The 18,265-nt window shown below is 39.5% G+C and overlaps 1 protein-coding gene across 1 annotated transcript; it reads right to left on the reverse strand.

The window, feature by feature from the left end:
- Positions 1 to 1,668: 1,668 nt before the first annotated feature.
- TACC3 (transforming, acidic coiled-coil containing protein 3) lies at positions 1,669 to 17,872 on the reverse strand. Its single transcript, XM_010017718.1, has 17 exons — positions 17,684 to 17,872; positions 17,429 to 17,548; positions 17,074 to 17,075; positions 15,341 to 15,378; positions 13,946 to 15,002; positions 12,675 to 12,774; positions 12,038 to 12,230; positions 10,975 to 11,027; positions 9,978 to 10,105; positions 9,248 to 9,359; positions 8,561 to 8,713; positions 6,056 to 6,132; positions 5,925 to 5,968; positions 4,808 to 4,968; positions 3,308 to 3,414; positions 2,991 to 3,111; positions 1,669 to 1,734 (listed from the first exon to the last, which is right to left on the reverse strand). The coding sequence occupies exons 1-17, from the start codon at positions 17,870 to 17,872 to the stop codon at positions 1,669 to 1,671; spliced, it is 2,721 nt and encodes a 906-aa protein (XP_010016020.1).
- Positions 17,873 to 18,265: the final 393 nt, after the last annotated feature.

Here is an 18,265-nt window from a genome sequence, read left to right on the forward strand (position 1 = left end):
CACTGCTACTGATGTTGACTGACTTTCTCAGCTTAGTGCAGAAATCAAAGAAAACCCCACATACCATGAACTTTATGCTTCTTGATGTGCTCTGCTCTCTGGGGAGTTTCTGCCACTTATAGTTGCTAATTCTCATACTACTGATCAGTAGCCTGCTAACCAAGGATTAGACCCCATACTCCTTCAGCACTAACTACAGTTAGTAATTTTTCCACCCACCCTGGCAAACTACCCTTATATGCATGGAAAGAGCTCCAAGTACACCTAAGAGCACACCCAGCAGCAATAGCCCTTCTGACAGGAAAATACAGCTACTGATCAGGCAAGTGAGGGAATGACCTCCCAGACATATTAGAAATAAAAAGCTGTAGCTGGCAATGAGACAATGCTGTTAATGTCTGTTAGGTAGTAACAGCTTATCCGAGATGTCTGCTACTGCCCTAATTAAAGCTGACTGCATCACAACCTATGACCTGCAACCTACATCTCTCAAGGCTTTCTGTTACAGACAAGTGGCAGGGAGCTTTTGACCAATGACTGGAAAAGTCAATTAGCTTCAGATAGGCTAATGATACCGAGACAGAGTAGCAAGAAATCTGTCCTGCTATTCAGTATTCTTAGAGTACTATTAGCTCCTCTTAACAAAAAGAAAAACCTGAAGTCCCAATTTTTTTTCTACATCCCTAAATACTTTATAGCACTTGTAACAGGTCAACTTTTACTACAATTTTGTAACTCTGAAATGTTTTAAGTGAAAGAGCAGGAAGTGCAAAATAGACAGGTGGCCCATGCTGACCTTGACCAGCAAGGCCAGGTCATGAGTACAGAGTCCTCATGTTCTTACTCAAGGAAGAGAGTTGTCCTGGGTTCAGCTACAGCAGTCATTTTTTCTCCTTCTTAGTAGCTGGTGCAGTGCTGTGTTTTTGACTTTCCGTCTGGGAACGACGCTGATAACACCGATGTTTTTAGTTGTTGCTAAGTAATGTTTACTCTGACCAAGGACTTTCTCAGTCTCATGCTTTGCCAGAGAGGAGGGGAAGCCAGGAGGAAGCGGAGGCAGGACACCTGACCCAAACTGGCCAAAGGGGTATTCCATACCACAGCACGTCATGCCCAGTATATAAACTGGGGGGAGTTACCCGGAAGGCCCAGATCGCTGCTCGGGTCGGGCTGGGTATCGGTTGGCGGGTGGTGAGCGGTTGTGTCCTTTTCCCTTGTTATTCCTCTTATCATTATTATTGGTAGCAGTAGTGGTTTGTATTATACCTTAGTTACTGGAGAGCTGTTATCTCAACTCGTGGGAGTTACATTCCTTCGATTCTCCTCCCCATCCCTCCGGGAGCGGGGGGAGGAAGGAAAAGGGGGGGAGTGAGCGAGCGGCTGCGTGGTTCCAAGTTGCCGGCTGGGCTTAAACCACGACAAGAGTGAGGGTGAGATGATTTAGTTTTCGTATGTTGCTCAAAGGAAAAAATGTTATGCAGGACACCATTATGTACTGGCAGCAGCAACTGAACTTCAGTTTATTGACATTTTCTACAAAAGATACATGAAAGACAAGTGCAAATCAAGACTTTTATTTTCTCCCCACATACATAATTAAAAAGTGAGTGAACACACAAGACAGGAGGAAGCTGAGATACTACACATACATACGTGACAGTTAAGCTATCAATCTTTTTTCATCTTTGAGATCAAGTCATCACAGAGTTTCAGTAGTTCATCGTTTTCTTTAATCTGGTGAAGACAGGAAAAATAGCGAGTTTCAGGTATTATAGTGAGTTGCAACAAGTCACATTTGCCAAATTATGGAATAGGAAGTCCATTTACACGCTAATGACCCAGGAAAGTGGCCTCTAAACAGCCTAATTTGTAGAAGGTCACATGACACCCTTAAGAGCTTTGGGAAATGAGCCAGAATCCACTACACTGTCTCTACATCTTCCATGCACTTTCCCCATGATGCATGGAGACCAACTGATCTAGGGAAAAGACTTTTCAGACTCAAAGTCTTTGTTAGATACACTGACATTCAAGATAGTGACAATTTAGATTTTCATCTTCACAAGACAGACAAGTCTGTAGGATGACGCTTTCATACTTTTAATGATGTGTGGCAATAGTTTCCAGTTTGTGTAATTCCTTACATGGTCAAACAACTTCAGTAACAGTTCTTAACATAAAATGCCACTGTATTTAAACAGGAACAAAACTGGTTCTGTGTTAAATGGCTTGTCTCATTTCTCCAGTTACAGGCCTACTGCTGCCTCAGCTATGCAAGCCTTAGCCATATGCCTGAAGATGAACACTAATACAGGACTTTTCCCTAACAGGAATGCATCAGCATTCTGTATCTTTGATGCTGGCAAAGATACAACCATGATGGGGTAAAACTAATAGCATGCATTTCCAGCAATATGACTTTTAACCCTAAAAAGGAAAAAGCTTTGAAGGTTCTAATAAGGGAAACTGATCTGCCTTTACAAAACATTCTAAGACTTGATCTATGCAATATGAAACAATATTAAACACAAGGATTATGAAATACATGGATTAATGTCCTGAACAATATTGAAAGAGTTCAGTCAAGGCAAGTCTGTACGAATGCCAATAGCTTACAAATCATGTTTATGAGCAAGCTGAACAGACAGTTAGTAAGATTCATTCCCAGATTCTGCTCTAGGACATGTTTAAGTTTTAGATCACTATCTCCTCCAGTAGTTCAGATAACCTCCCTGCAGTAACGCGGATTGATCACTTCCAGCAATCCACCTATGACAAGCTTTTTGTTCCAAAAAAATGAAAAAAATAAAATTAAATATATAGATGAGTCTTGACATAATACAGTTGTGCCTTAAGTTTCAATTTCCCAGCAGCCATCAAAACCAGCATGGTTAGTATGGCTATTTCTAGCACTGGTAAAAGGTAATTCTTGACCTAGTTAGTCTTACAGCAATACATTGAAGAAACTCACCCATGGCATTTTGACTAACCTTTTGTTCAAGGTTCCCCTCTAAAGTCTGGTTCTTCATTTGTTCTTTGCGGAGACTGGCTTGTAGTGCTGTAGTCTCTAATTTAGCTTTATTTCGTACCTGGGCAATTTCCTCATTTGCTCTGAAATAGAAACAAGATGTTGTTTACATCCCCTTCAGATAGCACAGCAAAATGGTTCATAGAATCACACGCTGGATTAATCCCCAAACATAGAATGTTTCAGCCAAGTTTTGGTAATAATGAACAACATTTCACAGCAACTGTGAAAATCAGGTATTTCCCTCCCAAGTACTTGGCTTCTTGGCATAGTACTTACCGAAGCAGCTTTTCTTCTGCATGTGCCTTTAGCGCCTGATACCTCTGCTCCTCTTTTTTAATTCTAGCCAGATATTCTTCAGCACATTTTTTCAGAGCTTCCTCATTCTGACCCAAAACACAAGAGCATTAGTTAGCTTTTAATGTGCTAGTAGATGGAAGTCTCTCCACTTCACAAATGGGCTATTTGACTACACCAAAGTGGCAGTATTTGTATTTGCTCATCAGAACAGGAACAGCTCTGAAAGTCCCACTGACCTACACAGAAACTAAAGCTCCCCCTTTCAACTGTCTTAACTTTGCAAACTAAGATTTATTCACCCTGTTTCCCTCCCAATATGCTATTTATTTTGTAGCAAACTTTAAAGTGGAAATGTCACTGAAACTAAGGTCACTAATCAGTTTTGTGTATTTTGGTGGGCTTTTTTTGAGGGGGTAGAGGGTGGTAGGTGAGGGGATCAAGTTTAAAGAAAGAAATCAGCTTTGTCTTCGCTTGCAATTGGCCCAAGAATATGTAGAAATCCAGCTACTTCAGAGAACCCATAGAAAGATTCAAGCTTTGGACACTGATGTAAATTAATGCATTAACAGCAAGAAAAGTTACTTAGGTAGGCATAGACACTATAACACCTTATTGTAGAAGCTAATGATGATAGCAAGTTGAACTGTTTGAAACAAGTGCTACCACACCCTCCTAATTCCAGCTGTTGAATTTAGCAACAATGTTCTCAAGTGAAGCTTTAACTCCGTGCTAAGGAAAGGGCTTCTGAATTTAGGGTGGAGAGCTGGAAAGGAGGCAAGATGAAGGAAGTGTGACATGTGTTAGTGAAGCAGAAACTTAAGTTGTAACACAGACATCATATGCCTGTTTCTCAAACCTAGACTGCCACAAAACTTGTAACAGGCTAGTTCTAAGCCAGAGTAAATAGGGGACATTAAAGGATAACTAAAGGAAAAAATCTGAAGGCACTTTTTTAAACACTAACTGGATCAGTTTTTATGCATTTCATGCAATAAGAAACCATAGCTTAATTCCTATTCTGAAGATGCTGCAGAATGAAGGCCTGACTTTACCAAGTTGGGTTTGGGGTTTAAGCTAAAGAACACCCAACTAAACTATTATTTTGACTTGTAATAGCAAGTTTTCCTCAGCATCCATTCAACATGATGTAGGAGAAACAAGCTGTCCTTATGCAGCAGTTGCTATGTGAGAGTGTTTCAAGTCTGTCAAGTGAAGAAAATTAAAAGGTATGGATATAATTTCTTCTTCTGTTTGAAGAAACTGTGGCTTCTAACAGAGATTATCATCATACTTTAGGCCAGCCACTAAAAACAACAAACCAGTAATCATTAAAATCTTTACACAAACAACAACCTAGCACCTGGTTTTACAGGTAGTGCATATACTAGCTAATAAATGACTGCTCTAGAAATTCATCACTTCCTCTCCACCAAGTCTCATTTATCTGGGAAGGATGGGATTTGCATTATGGCATCTTACTTTGCGGTAACCCTCTAGCACATCTTTCTGTTTTTCAAATCGTTTGAAGAGTTCAGAGAAAGATTTCTCCATGGAGTTCAGATCTGAAATAGCTTGTTCCTTCTCTTCCACTATCCTCTGCATTTCTTTACTTGAGGATTCCTTCTGCTTCTGAGCATCCTCTAAAGAAAGAGAAGGTAACTAGTTATAGATATTGCATTAGCATAAATCTAGTTCCATACTATAGACAGATAACCCACACACACCTTCAATTCTTCCTCTTCAGCAAAAAAAGAGTTGCATAGCCTTTCCTCTGAAAGGACAACACATCTTTGCTTTTAAGGAAGCAGTCGTTTTGTCTTTATATGCTACACAGTACTGCACACCAACCACTAAAGACTTATTGTAAGGTGTTTGCCCAAAGTGTTGTTTCTCCTGCAATGTAGTCAAAATACTACACCTGAGTTTACCACAACAGGAGCTTCAAATGTTGTGTTAGAAGGAATCTGAAAACATTTATTTTCATTCAATATACACAATAGCTGGAGGTCCTGGAGACTGGAATAACAAGCCAAACTAGCATAGCAAACTCTTTCAGGAGGTTTTTGTTAGTACACCTGCGCTATGTTTCCCATAGGCATAAAGAAGCAAAAAAAAAAAAAAAAAGCTGACATAACATTCAGACTCCTTAAAGAACTAAATTTAAGCAAGGCACAGATTTGGCTATTCAGCTTTGAACTAGGAGGATGGACCTATACAAGAAGTTTCACTGAAAATCTTCCTAGGTTCGATACCACCAACTGTTGACATTACTTGAGTGAGGTCAGGTAGTAAACAGCTAAACACAAGGTGCAGGCAACTGGATCTGCCAGTTTTAATAAACAATCCATTGCAGAGTAAGAAAGTTAGATGTGTTTGTTCCTGATTCAGGAAGTCATCATTACCTATCAAATGATATCATGTCTATATGAACATACATAAAGTGTTACTCTAACTACCCTGCCTGCAGCCTGACACACACTCTGGAAGCACCTGAAATATTAACATTATCAGGAGTGAAAGAGTAGTAACTTCAGCTAGTGACTTTAGGCTAAGCATGCCCCCGGCAAGCCATTCAAAGTTTAAGTATGGAACTTACCCATGATTTGTGTTATGGTATTTTCAAACTCAGCAACTATTCTTCTAAAAACATGAAAGAAATATTGAACAGAAGTTAGAAAAAGCAGCTGGAATAAATGAGTAGATATAAAAGTGAGGACAGATTCATACCCCATTTCCTTGTATTCCATATGAAGCTTGTCATACTTCTTTTTCCATTCCTGAACCTCCAACTGTTTCTCTTGAACCTTCGAGGGGAAAAAGTAAGCCATTATTTCTTTCACAGGAAGAGACACAAGATTTCATACTCTAAACAGTCTAAAGGGCAGCTTAGGTATACTTAAAACCCGATATGCAGAAAAAGTTCTAACTGCTTAACATAATAAAGTGTTTCATTACAAATTTGAGTCAAATAAGATGTAGACTGGTGTGTAGATTTTGCATACATGATTCCATTCAATGTTACCAATACACCTTCAAATGGCAAGATCAGAGCCAATTCAGCCAACCTCTTACTCATCATGTATGTAGATCACTGTTCCTTTGTCGGTTATGTTCTCTCAAAGTAGTATTTATAAGGTAGAGTAAAAAAAGCCACACAAATCTGCTAATCTTAACACAGGAAAGCACAAATACATCTATTCTAGTCAAGATCAAATTGCTGTTCGGAGTAATTTATATTCAACTTTCAATCCTCCCCCTACCACATTTCCAAGTTTAAAGACACCTCTGTCTTTATAAAAGACTAACTACACCTATTCCACATCAGCTGAACTAAACCAGAGATAAAACAGTATTAAGCAGTATAAGGACTCTCTGCAAAATGCTTGTGCAAACTCCATACATTTAATGTTGTCCTGGGGTTTCTATTAAGAACTGTCACACTGATAACTGACTGCAGTGTGAGAGGCCTTCAATGACAACAGGGGCCCAAAAAATATGTAAACCAACCTGGAATTCTAAACAAACAAGAGAAGATAAGAGCACATGGTTACTGCTGATTTGCCCTTGAAAGTTGCACAGTACACTGTAGTACACTGATTTTCAATAGTTAGAGTAAACTCATTTTAAATGGATTGTAACATTTCAGATGACAGGAAGTGGGGCAAAGGGGGGGGGGGAACATATATCAACATATAAAAAGAATTAATAATATTCAGGCTAGAAACAAGTGTTAGAAAAGCAAAATGTGTGAAAATGGAAACTGGTTAACTGCAAACTCAATAGAAACAGTTCAGTGACACAAAAAAGCATGCTTCCATGTAGTGCTATATTTGCCCAGAGAGAAAAGTTTGGGAGATTCCCCCTCCCCTTTTTTTTCCCCCCCCACTCTGGGGTTGTTTCACCAAAAAAATAATCTTGTGATTTAGTCTGTCTTCTTTTCAGGTTAAAATAGCAAGCATTTCTATTGAAGTGACACACAGCTGGAGTCATCCAGTCACACCTGTCTTGCTACAACTATGTTTGCATGTTTAAAACAGTTCTTTGAAATAAGAGATTAGAGCACCAATTTTGAGGTATTACAACCTCTACCCCCCGTTATTATAGAAATTCTTCATTTCAGATCAAGGCACTAGGAGTTGCCCCTGTCAAAGGCGCACTTGTTTTCCTGTACTAGACCCTAGAGTGGGTAAAAGTGTCTTCCTAAATGACAGAAAGCAAAAGGCTACTCCTGGAGAAGGTAGTATCTTTGTACTCTAAAGAGAATGAATAACTTAAGCAGCAAATAATCACAGGTCATCTTCGTTTGGTGTTCTTAGCATCACTATGCTTGCAGTCAGGAATTTTGAATGCTCCATTTTCTTCTTAAGTCAATTTTGAAGTGTCATAACTAGCTTTAAGAACATTTACGCTTAAGTACTCCTCTGACATTATCATTTTAATGTTACATAACCCATAATGAATCAAGTACTCCAATTTTTGAAGTGAGTAGATGCATAACTCTACTTGCATCACTAAGATGACGCAGGTTCAAAAGCAATTTCTGTAGTTACAGAATATGCTTGAAATACCATCAGCTACTTCTCCCTCGTCCACTATGTTTTTTCTCATCCAGAGCAAGCTCCAGATCTCATTTGTGTTTTATTAGCTGGTCAGAGAGAGATCACTGCACTGAATTGGCACTAGTTTTATCTTGTTTTAAGGAAGTAAGTACACAAGAAGCTTCTCCCTCTCATTGGCAAGAACAAGTATTTACTGCCTAGTTTAATAAAGAGCATTCAGATTACTGATACTAAGCCTAACCATTCCATCTGATAAGATGCTTTTTAATACTACCCAGTTCTAAGGCAGAACCTGACTAATAGTAAAGTTTACCATGTTCTCTTACGTATTAGCTCTGAAGAATTCTGGAAAAGGTTGCCCAAAGAACTGGTAAATGCTCCATCCCTGGCAGTGTTCAAGGCCAGGCTTGACAGACTTGGGCAACACAGTCTACTGTGAGGCACCTCTGCCCATGGCAGTGGATGGGAACTAGATGATCTTTAGGTTCTTTCCAACCCAACCTATTCTATGATCTTATACCTACTGCTCCTATCAAGTGCACACCAAGCTTCTCTGAAAGAGATACTTATGAATTAGAATAGAATTACCAAGTATATAGATTTATACCAGATAATCAAAACAAAAAGTACTTTCAGGGCTATGCAGAGTTCTGCTGAGGAACGGTCACCATACCTCTCTCTTAACCAGTTCAACAGCTGCATCCATGTCTTTTTGGCTGTATTTTAGCACATCTATAATAGCACCCACTGCAGTGCTTGTGGAAGCAGCAAAAGGGAGTGAAGGATTGTCATTAATCAGGGAGTCTGGTATTAAGGGACCTGTGTCCTGTGAGGAGAGGAAAAAAACAAGTTTCTACAAATTCCTATTTTTATGCCATTAATTAGCTGCATGCAGATTAAGTAAAATATGTTGACTTAGCACTGAATAAACACCCAAAATACCACCAAAACTGTGTTACCATAATTTTCTTACTTTGTAGATATCTTTTACAACTATGTAGTTATTTTTAACGTGTAACAAACTGCTATCCAGCAATTATAGCTATCAGAAACAAACACAGATGACACCATGCTGTTCCTCATCAGTAAAAGACACCATTTCAGGATGAACTGCTGTGTGCTGATCTGTTTATAAAAGGCTTTTCAAACTATAAACCTTAGACTATGAGTATTTTTAATACTAAAGAAAAGTCTTATCAAAAAGTTCACTTTTGATATAAGTACCTGGTTTTTAAGCTGTTTAAATAAGCATTAAGTACTCTGCAATCCTTCAAGTATCTGTGTGAAAGTCCAGTAACTAGTCTCCATCCCTTTCCCAAAATATCAACATGAAACCAAATACCATTCCAGACACCCTTACAGAAATTGTAAATGTTCCCAGAAGATCTATTCCTTTTGTTTTTTCTTCATTTTGAAGACTCACTGTAGGCTTTTCAGCTTCCTCAAGCAATTTACTTGAATCAGCAACAGGACTAGAAATAAACAAATATAATGGCGTAAGTGCTGCCTATTTTTGTAAAGCTCTTGTATCAGCAGTAGTGTGGCCAGAAGGACCACAGAAGTGACTGTTCCCTGTACTCGCACTGGTGAGGCTGCACCTCAAACACTGTGTTCAGTTTTGGGCTCCCCCCTACAAGACATGAAGCTGGTGAAGGGTCTGAAACACAGATCTTATGAGGAGCAGCTGAGGGAACTGGGGTTGCTTTAGCCTGGAGAAAAGGAGGCTCAGGGGGGACTTTATCACTCTCTACAACTACCTGAAAGGAGATTGTAGCGAGGTGGGGGTCAGCCTTTCCTCTCAAGTAAGAAGTGACAGGACAAGAGAAAATGGCCTCAAGTTGCACCAGGGGAGGTTTAGATTGGATATTAGGAGATATGTCTTCCACAAAAGGGTTGTCAAGCATTGGAACAGGCTGCGCAGGGAAGTGGTTGAATCACCATCCCTGGAAGTATTTAAAAGACATGTAGATGAGGCCCTTAGTTTAGAGGTGGACTTGGTAGTGCTGGCTTAGCAGTTGGGCTTGATCTTAATGGTCTCTTCCAACCCAAGCGATTCTATGTACTACAGCCTAGACTAAGTCAATACCTACCTGTGCTGAAGAGGATCTGTTCTGATATTTTTTCCAAGAGTACCAGAAATTTGTTTTCTTGGACTGTCTCTCAATAGAGGGTCAAACTTCAGATACAGAGATTGTTTCCTCAAGGCAGATTCTTTGAACTGAGGGGAAAGAGGCATGAAGTGGCAGATATGCTGCTTCATAGCATAATACATACATCCCACACACACATAAACAACTCTCTAGAGAAAGGGTGAGCCTATTCTTCAGTGGCCAGAGCATTGTTCTCAGGAGAAAAATTACATAAGAGAACTCAGTGCCCAAATGCTTAAGTCCTTATGTAACATCAAATGAACTCAATCTGCTCACAGACAGAACCAAAAGGGCAAGTGTTTATGAACTATTCAAAACTAATCAAAAACACTGAAAGGGAAAGACAGTATTATAATCTGAATGAGCAGTGTATGTCATGCTCTGTCTTTGCTCTTACAACAGCAAGGACAAACACAGCAACACCAAAAAACAGCTTCAATTCAGGGTATTCAATATATATTCAGAGCCACTTCTACTCTGGATCAAAGCAGGAAAATGAGTGACTAAGATGAACTGATCAAAACATTATGTGCCCAAGTTGAAGACAGATTTCCAGGAACTGCCCATAAACAGAACTACTTTGAAAAAGTCTTTTCAAAACTATGTTCCCACACAAAGCATTATGTTCCTGCAGTTTTGGCAATCAGAGAGGAAACATCCATCACAGTTTCAGCACTACTAAAGAAAAAGAGCACCTTTGCAAACTGAAAGCAAAAGACTCCTGATACTTAGCTGAATTGTCAATAACTGCATTTCTTTCCATCACTGCCCCCTGCCCAGCCTTGCCAATACAATTCTTTGTAATAGAACCTGTATTTCCATGTGTAAGCTCAAAGTGAAGTTATTTCATGGAAATATTTAAGGTTTGACAATTTCATTTTCCTTTCCCCTCCCCTCTGCCAGAGAGGTAAACAAAACATTTCAATGTCATACTTACTGATGAAGTCCCAAACTGTTCCAGATAGTCTATTTCTATGTCCATACCTAGAACTGGAAAAGCAGTGATACACTGAAGATGCAATATTGTCATATTGTTTCTGTCTGTGGGTGCTTCACTGTAAGGCAATAGGTATGTGTATAAAGCAAATAAATCCCTGCTCTCAACTCATCAGCTCTAGTTTTTCATTTGCTAGAAACGCTGTATTCCTATCTGGACATGAAGAAATAAGTCAGGCAAAGATTTCTAAGACCTTACAGTTTCCATTTGTCTCCAAATACCTGTAAAGCATACACAGAATTTACACACAGTTGAAGAACGTCTGTTGTTCTATGCTTAAAGTGGCAAGCACTCAGATATTCTATTCTTTTATATGATGCCCCATAGAAGAATATGATTGGCAATCTCACCATTAAAATTAGCACACAGGTCAGATGTGAACAATGAGATTACAGCCATTTCTCAATATACTAATTCCACTCAAGTATTAAGTGACAGATTGCACTGCAGTCAAACCATTTGCTCATCCCACCACACAGTGCTCCTGCAAGGAATAACCCTTCCAGGTGGTTAATCACAGCTATGTAGTAAGCTTTCAACACAGGCCTGCAAGTGCAGAAAGACCATCCACACTGCAATACGAAATCAATATTCAATTAGTGTGAAGGCCTGCAGTAATCTACAAGACTCCCAAATACAGGCAGCTAGTTGCATAGCTGTAGTGCTCTCCATTTAAAAAGTCCTTAATACCAGAAGTGATTTTAAGGAAGCATTTTTTCAGCACAGAAAGCTGCCATTGAAACTCTTAAAAGACTCTCTATCAATCTAAATTTCATCCTTCCATGCAGCTGAATGCAAATAGCCAGCTTTCTGAATTTGGCTCAATCCAGAGAAAGTCAGAAATACATCTAGGTATGTTTTCCACTAGTCGTAGGTTTTACAGTCCTTTCAGTAGGGAAAAATGAAAGACACAAACTAGAATCAATGTCAAAACTGAAGTAGAGAAATACATACACAACAGCTACTGTAACACTACTTGTTGTGTCTGAAGAAATGCCCTTACCTTCTGATGATGGTCTGAAGGTCTCCTCAGGTTCAGCATTAGCTGTCTGCTCATCTGCTGTTATTTCAGTTCTCTGGGAACTAGGCTTAATTTCTTCTGCAGACCTTGACTTTTCTCCACCGTCAGCAGAAATCAAATTATCTTGAGAGGGGACATTAGCCAGAGACATTTTAGATGGGCTCATTTGCTTCTCCTGATGAGAAAAAACACAATCCTTTTTACTGTTAAAGTAATGATTAAAGTCACAATAATGATCAAATTAGTTTGTCATAAACTAGCTGGGCAGCCAGCATAATAAAGCAAGAGTTCACAGGCATAGAAACTAAACTACCAACACTTAGTACAGCTTGTATTATACAGGAGTCGCTTTTTTAGTCTCCACACCCCTATATTTGTCCTTATATGCGACTGCTGACTAAAAAAGATACTAAATACCAAGTTACCAATTTGGCTGTCTCTGATGTTACCTTCAGAAGACAAGTCTGCACGGTTGATATTTATTCAGAGCTGCTGAAAAATGCATAAACACACTAATTCTTTGACTTACCCTTGTCAAACCAATGTTTGATACTTTGTCTAAGAACTCTGTTTCATGGAATAACTCTTTGAAGAACTGGCTATCTTTCCTATACCTTACCATGGCACTCTCTCCTGGAAGTTCAGCTTCTGCTTGACCTCCTGGCTTGTCCTCTTGAGTTCTTGGCTTGTCTTTTAAGGCACTCTGTTTGCTGATTTCCCTAAAGAAAAAACAAACAACCAAACAAATCAAAATCCAAGCCAGATGACAGTTCTGAATTCTGTATTCACAAATATATACTGAAGCACTAAACAAAGTGAGCTTCTTTGAGAGTTTCTTCTGCCACAGTACAGGAAGCTTTACAGAGGGTGGAGATGTAAATTCAGTCTTGCCTGGTGACAACTTAAATGACATAAGGCTCTCCCGCCATCAGAAGAAGTGTTATCTGTGACGCAGAAAGTCACAGCAATACCACTTTTTCCTGTCCACTTAACACTGTTCTCTTATTTCCATTTGTCAAGTTATTTTTTTATTAAAGTTTTTTGTTTAGTTACAGAATTGCAAGCAGCCTGATACTCTGTCCAAAGTAATCCAGTGATTTATTTTTTTTTTTGGTGTAAAACACAGGCCTTCATTAGAGAAAGACAGTATCTTACTTACTGCTGGCAGCACAAACTTAACTTTTCACCTTGGTAAACAGTAGCTGATCATGTTACACAGAGAGCAAAAGAGCAAACATTTCTGTCAAACAAACATGTTGTGCCAGTCTAGTTCTGGTAAGCACCTGGCTATCTATAGCAATGCTAACAATTTAATTTCTAGGAAAGCCAACACAACATATCCCATTCACAAATCGAAAGTTTTGTGTGATGCCAAAAAAATGCAGCTTTAGTGACAGACCTTTTTATTGGAAATAGCATTCAAATATCAAGAACATGCAGGGAAGAAACAGCACCTCAAGAGTTCAACCAGGAGACTAAGTAGAGAACACAATTGCCTAGTTCTTCCACATACTGCAGGATGTATGACACTGCTGCCTACGTACCACTGTTTCAAAAGGCAGCAGCAGTCAGCCGATTCTCCACATTTTACTCTGGTCTTGGAGGAGTGGGAAGAGCCACTTGAACAAGGCACTAACAGTCTTCCTATATAAGCCTGTTCCTTCCCATTCCTCCAGGTTTAAGAATTCCTTTTGCCCGGAGCTAGCCATCTTGAGATGGTTTCCCCAGCAAGATTTTTGCTGTGGAAAGATACTGTGTTAAAGATTACAATGTGCAACAGACTCAGTCAGCCTCACAGGGAGGAAGGAGGTAAGAATCAACTAGTTAGAGATACCACCTATCTTTCCCTGAGTTCAAGGTGCTTCTACATTCAGCTATACATTTACTTACAGATTTTGGAGTTCTCTTTTCTCCAGAGCTTCACTGGTACTTGGCCTGTTATCCTGCTCTGCTGGAAGAGGCTCCCTTTCTGGTAAGGTACTATCCTGCTCCTCTTGCAGGCGAGCTTCCCGAGGGCTAGGTTCAGAACACTCAGAGGAGGTGGAAATTTTAGCACCCCCTCCAAACGGATTAAAGTTTGGATCATCAAGTTTGTCCCAGTCAACCTTGTAAGATGCTTTAGGAACAGGGATTTCATCTTCCACATTACTTTTATTTTGCACTTCAGTATTTTCAGTTTTTGTTTTGGCAATAGGAATTTTTCTGGAAGGTGGCTTGATTCCAGGTCTTTTACCTAGCTTCTTAGGAGGTGGCTTTCTAGCAGTGGCATTGTCAAAGTCAAATTCCAGTTTTACTGGTCCAGCCTTGATGACATCAGGCTTTTCTGCAGGTTGCCCTTTGGAGATAGCCAGTTCTTCTGCAGAGGCTTTTTCTGCCTCTGAAACATTCTGGAATTTTGATTCCCCACTTTTGGAAGAATTCGTGACATCAGAACTACTGGGACCTAAGTTGCCAGATAACGGTACGGGAGGCGTAGGTGCTTCTGCTAATCCCACCGATTTACCAGTTTGGCTCACATCTGTGGAAGCAGACTTCACATCCTGCACAGCGTCACTGATTGCTTGCTTAGGCAACAGTGTGGGTTTGTCAGACTCCAGCTCTCCCAGTGGAGATTCTTTTCCAGATACGAGTGTCTTATCTTCAGTCAAGTGCTCTGTACTTGCTGTGGTTGAATCCAAAGGAGCTGTATCATCCAGCATAGGAGAACCACTACTTTTTTCAGCAGTTTTCTCAGGACTGCTAGATACTCTCACAGGAGGAGACTTTTGCAGATTTCCAGGAGAATGCTGCAACTGTGCTGAACTTTGAAAAGGATTGATGTCATTTAAGTTATCAAAATCAAGATTGTAGGAACCTCGACTCTTCACTGGCATCTCATCATCTGGGTAAGGAGCTGCACTGACCTTCTCTGGCATTTGTTTGTTTATCACTGTACTGTTTGCTTCAGCTTCAGTCTTTTGTTGACATGTGCTGCATTTAAAAAATAAAAATAAAAAAAGATATCACACATGCTATAGCTATTTTTAGGCATAATTTCAAACCATCTTTAGAAAGATACTTGCACAAGTAGCTTTGCATGCTCAGAGTAATCTGGGGTTATTTGACATAAGGCAGCTGACAGCAAAAGAATGTAACAGCAAGAATTCAGTTGCCACCTGAACAGACAGAAGTTATGAGCTCTGGTACACATGAACTATAGGGAGATCAATACTTGAAGCTAGTCAGTATTCTTAAGCTACCTGTTCTACACAGATGTGTTAGCTCGTACCAGTCATCGCTGGATACTGCTCTGCTCGCTACAGAATGTGGACACTTCCATTTCACTAGACAGTGAAATGTATGTTGCTGAGGAAGAGCTATTAACAGTAAGCAGCTCAAACACAGACACAACTAGTACATCCTCATGTAGATTCCTCTATGACTCATGACAGACTCACAAGTCTACAACCAAACTAAGACATTATTCAGCTTCTCCCATTCTAGTCATTACTCTGTCTGGCGATTCTGGCAGATATTTTTTTCCCCTGAAAACATGCACCAGCATTTCATTTGTGAGGGCCTACATACCAAAACAGAACCTGGACTTCAATCACTCCAAACTCTGTACAACAGCAAAACTGAAGAGCAAAGTGGTATACAAGAAAATACTTTTCCAGTTAGAGATTGTCTAGCAGAAGAAACAGGTTAAATGACAGGTTTGTGCACTCAATACAGCTGAGTATCCTACAAGTTATTGCTCCCCCCTGTATTTCCCCAACCTCTACTCAACTTTCAAGGCTTAGCCTCAGACTACAGAGAGTTAAGCCATTACTTCCTGCAACAGGATTTCCTCCCATTGTTTTGTCCCTTCGTAAAGTTATGAAAGTTATTACTCTTACATGCCACTCGTATCTGCTGTAGAACAGAACATGATTAAAACAAACTCACTAAAAACACACTTTGATAAACCTGAAAGCAAAAGCAAAGATAAAGAGTTCAGGAAGTCCTTCTCACCCGGTTTGAGTGCCCCTTCCCTGCAATAGTTCAGCCCCAGGCTCCTTCAACTGATCAAGCCCCTCCCATTCTCCTCCAGTGTTTAACCTAATAAATGCCAGTCAAGAGCAAAACACCTGCTTGAAACTTTAACTACTTCAGTCTGAAGTGACACCCTTCAGCAGCACCCGGTTATGCAGCTTATGTGCTACAAATTCTTACATATTAAAAGTAGAAAGGATGTGTATACTAAAAGCAATGTCTTGACATGCAATTATGCCATACCTAAAACCAATTCTGTGCTAGCCCTTTTAGATCACTTGAACTTTTTATGCATTAAATCTTTATTTATGTGAGCAAGAAGTTTGGGGCATAAATGCAATTGAGTAATTGCAGTGGCTAGCTCAGTACTTTCCTGAACTAGAGTATACATGCAAGTTAACAGTTGAAACAAGTCTATACATCTAAAGAACATTTAAGTGTTCCCACCTTTCTCCCTTCTCCTCCTCCCAAAGCCAAGAATGGGGTCAAATTAAAGTATTTGGTAGCAAAAAAACCAAACTACCAAAGCTTTGTCTTTTGGTACTCAGAGGCTTCTTGCCACTGGGATTTACAGGTGTCAGATGTTTATACATGTTTAAAAAAGGGGAAAAAAGTCGGTAACAAAAATACACATTGAAACCTATTAAATAACACTGTATTATTGTACCATTATAACAATATTTCTACTAAAGCAGATTTGCAAAACCTCAAACTGGAACTTTATGCTCTTCTCTAGACAGCCACCATGAGCCACTTTAAGACCCAGGCTGCAACATTATAAAGGTGCACAAACTTGTTCATACTTGGGATTGATGTTATCTTCACTTTCTGTTGCTAGATTTTCTTTAATCTTAGTACTCATTGACTCAAGATGCCAATTCAGAAGATGTATTTTAAGGAAAAAAGAATCTAAAGAGATAAAACTGTACTTTACATACAAGAGAGAAAATAAGCTTAGCTTCAGAACAGTTGTAGTGTCACATGAAAACCTTACAGTGGGAAACAGCTTTGTATTCTCTGCCTAACATGTTTCTTTTCTCAAACCGTTTATCCATGTCATAAGTCATCTCAACAAAATCAGTTACTGGCGAGTTAGAAATAGATTTCAGTATTCAATATTACAACCAAGAAAATTGTCACTACTTTTAAGAAAATTTTCTCTTTGAAAGAGTTTGTGCATCAAAGCCAGCATTAATTGTGGTCTTTTTGCGCAGTTTACATCTTGTTATAAAATACAAAATTACATTTTAACTATACAGGTTTGTAATGGGGAAAAATTAACTCAAACATGTCCCACACTGCTAATACTACTAGCAGCGACTACATTACTTACTCAGCATTGATGGATGTAGATAAAACATCATCCCCCAAGTCTTCACTGCAGTCATCAAGTGTGAAAGTAGTTTCAAGTTTGTCCATCATGGTAGGACTTAAGATTTTTCGAGTCTGAGGATCTCGTAGAGGTGTCTGAAAGGTTACCTTTAAGAAAGGGGAGAGGGAAAGAAGGAAGAACATGAATACCACAATACTTTCAAGCTGTAAATAGTATCTGCATTCAGTAGCAGAGATCATAGGAGGAGAAAGAATATAATCAATATAAAAGCAGAAGTTTACCTTCATAGCTTTTGCCACACTTTTTGGTGGCAAGTTCTCTTTCTGGGACAGGCGTAGAATGGAAGGTCTCCCTGTAGGTTCGGGCGGCACAAAGAAAAAGCCACAGTCTTCCGCCGTTAGGTCATCCTTGATGTTCCCTCCATTTTCCCCATTTTCTGCATTTTCTGCATTTAAAATCTGCAGACTCATTCTAGAACATCAACACATACAACGTCGCATCGTGAATGAGGGGGTGTGGTCAGCCAGATGCAATTTCAGATAACGAAGAACTTGGAAGCCTGACACAGGCTAGCAAATATTAACAGCTTCAAAAGAAGTTTTGAAAGTACTGAAGCTCTTCATATGGAAAGGTGCCTCTCAGAAGGCTCTGAAAGCATTTACATGCAGTACTGCATAGCCCTCTGCTTTTGTTAGGGATCTGAGCAGTTGTTGATATTACACTTTCCACAGTTAGCATTATATCCTTTACTAATTAAGCTGCCCATCCTTTAAAGGGAGCTCTGTCATTTGTAGGTTATTCATTCCCAACCCCTTAGAGCCAGCAGGGACACAGTCATGTCTCTTGTAATGGTGGCATCTAGC

Source organism: Nestor notabilis, unplaced genomic scaffold, assembly GCF_000696875.1.
Source record: "Nestor notabilis isolate BGI_N333 unplaced genomic scaffold, ASM69687v1 scaffold11627, whole genome shotgun sequence".
Classification (NCBI taxonomy): domain Eukaryota; kingdom Metazoa; phylum Chordata; class Aves; order Psittaciformes; family Psittacidae; genus Nestor; species Nestor notabilis.

What these genes read in the sequence shown, in the direction of transcription:
- TACC3 (XM_010017718.1), bottom strand. Translation starts at nt 17,872, where the DNA reads ATGAGTCTGCAGATTTTAAATGCAGAAAATGCAGAAAATGGGGAAAAT. An exon ending in AAAAGAGAACTCCAAAATCT is followed by an intron (nt 12,775 to 13,945) that starts GTAAGTAAATGT and finishes TTTTTTCTTTAG; the next exon opens with GGAAATCAGCAAACAGAGTG. An exon ending in CTTCAGACCATCATCAGAAG is followed by an intron (nt 11,028 to 12,037) that starts GTAAGGGCATTT and finishes CTGCTTTTCCAG; the next exon opens with TTCTAGGTATGGACATAGAA.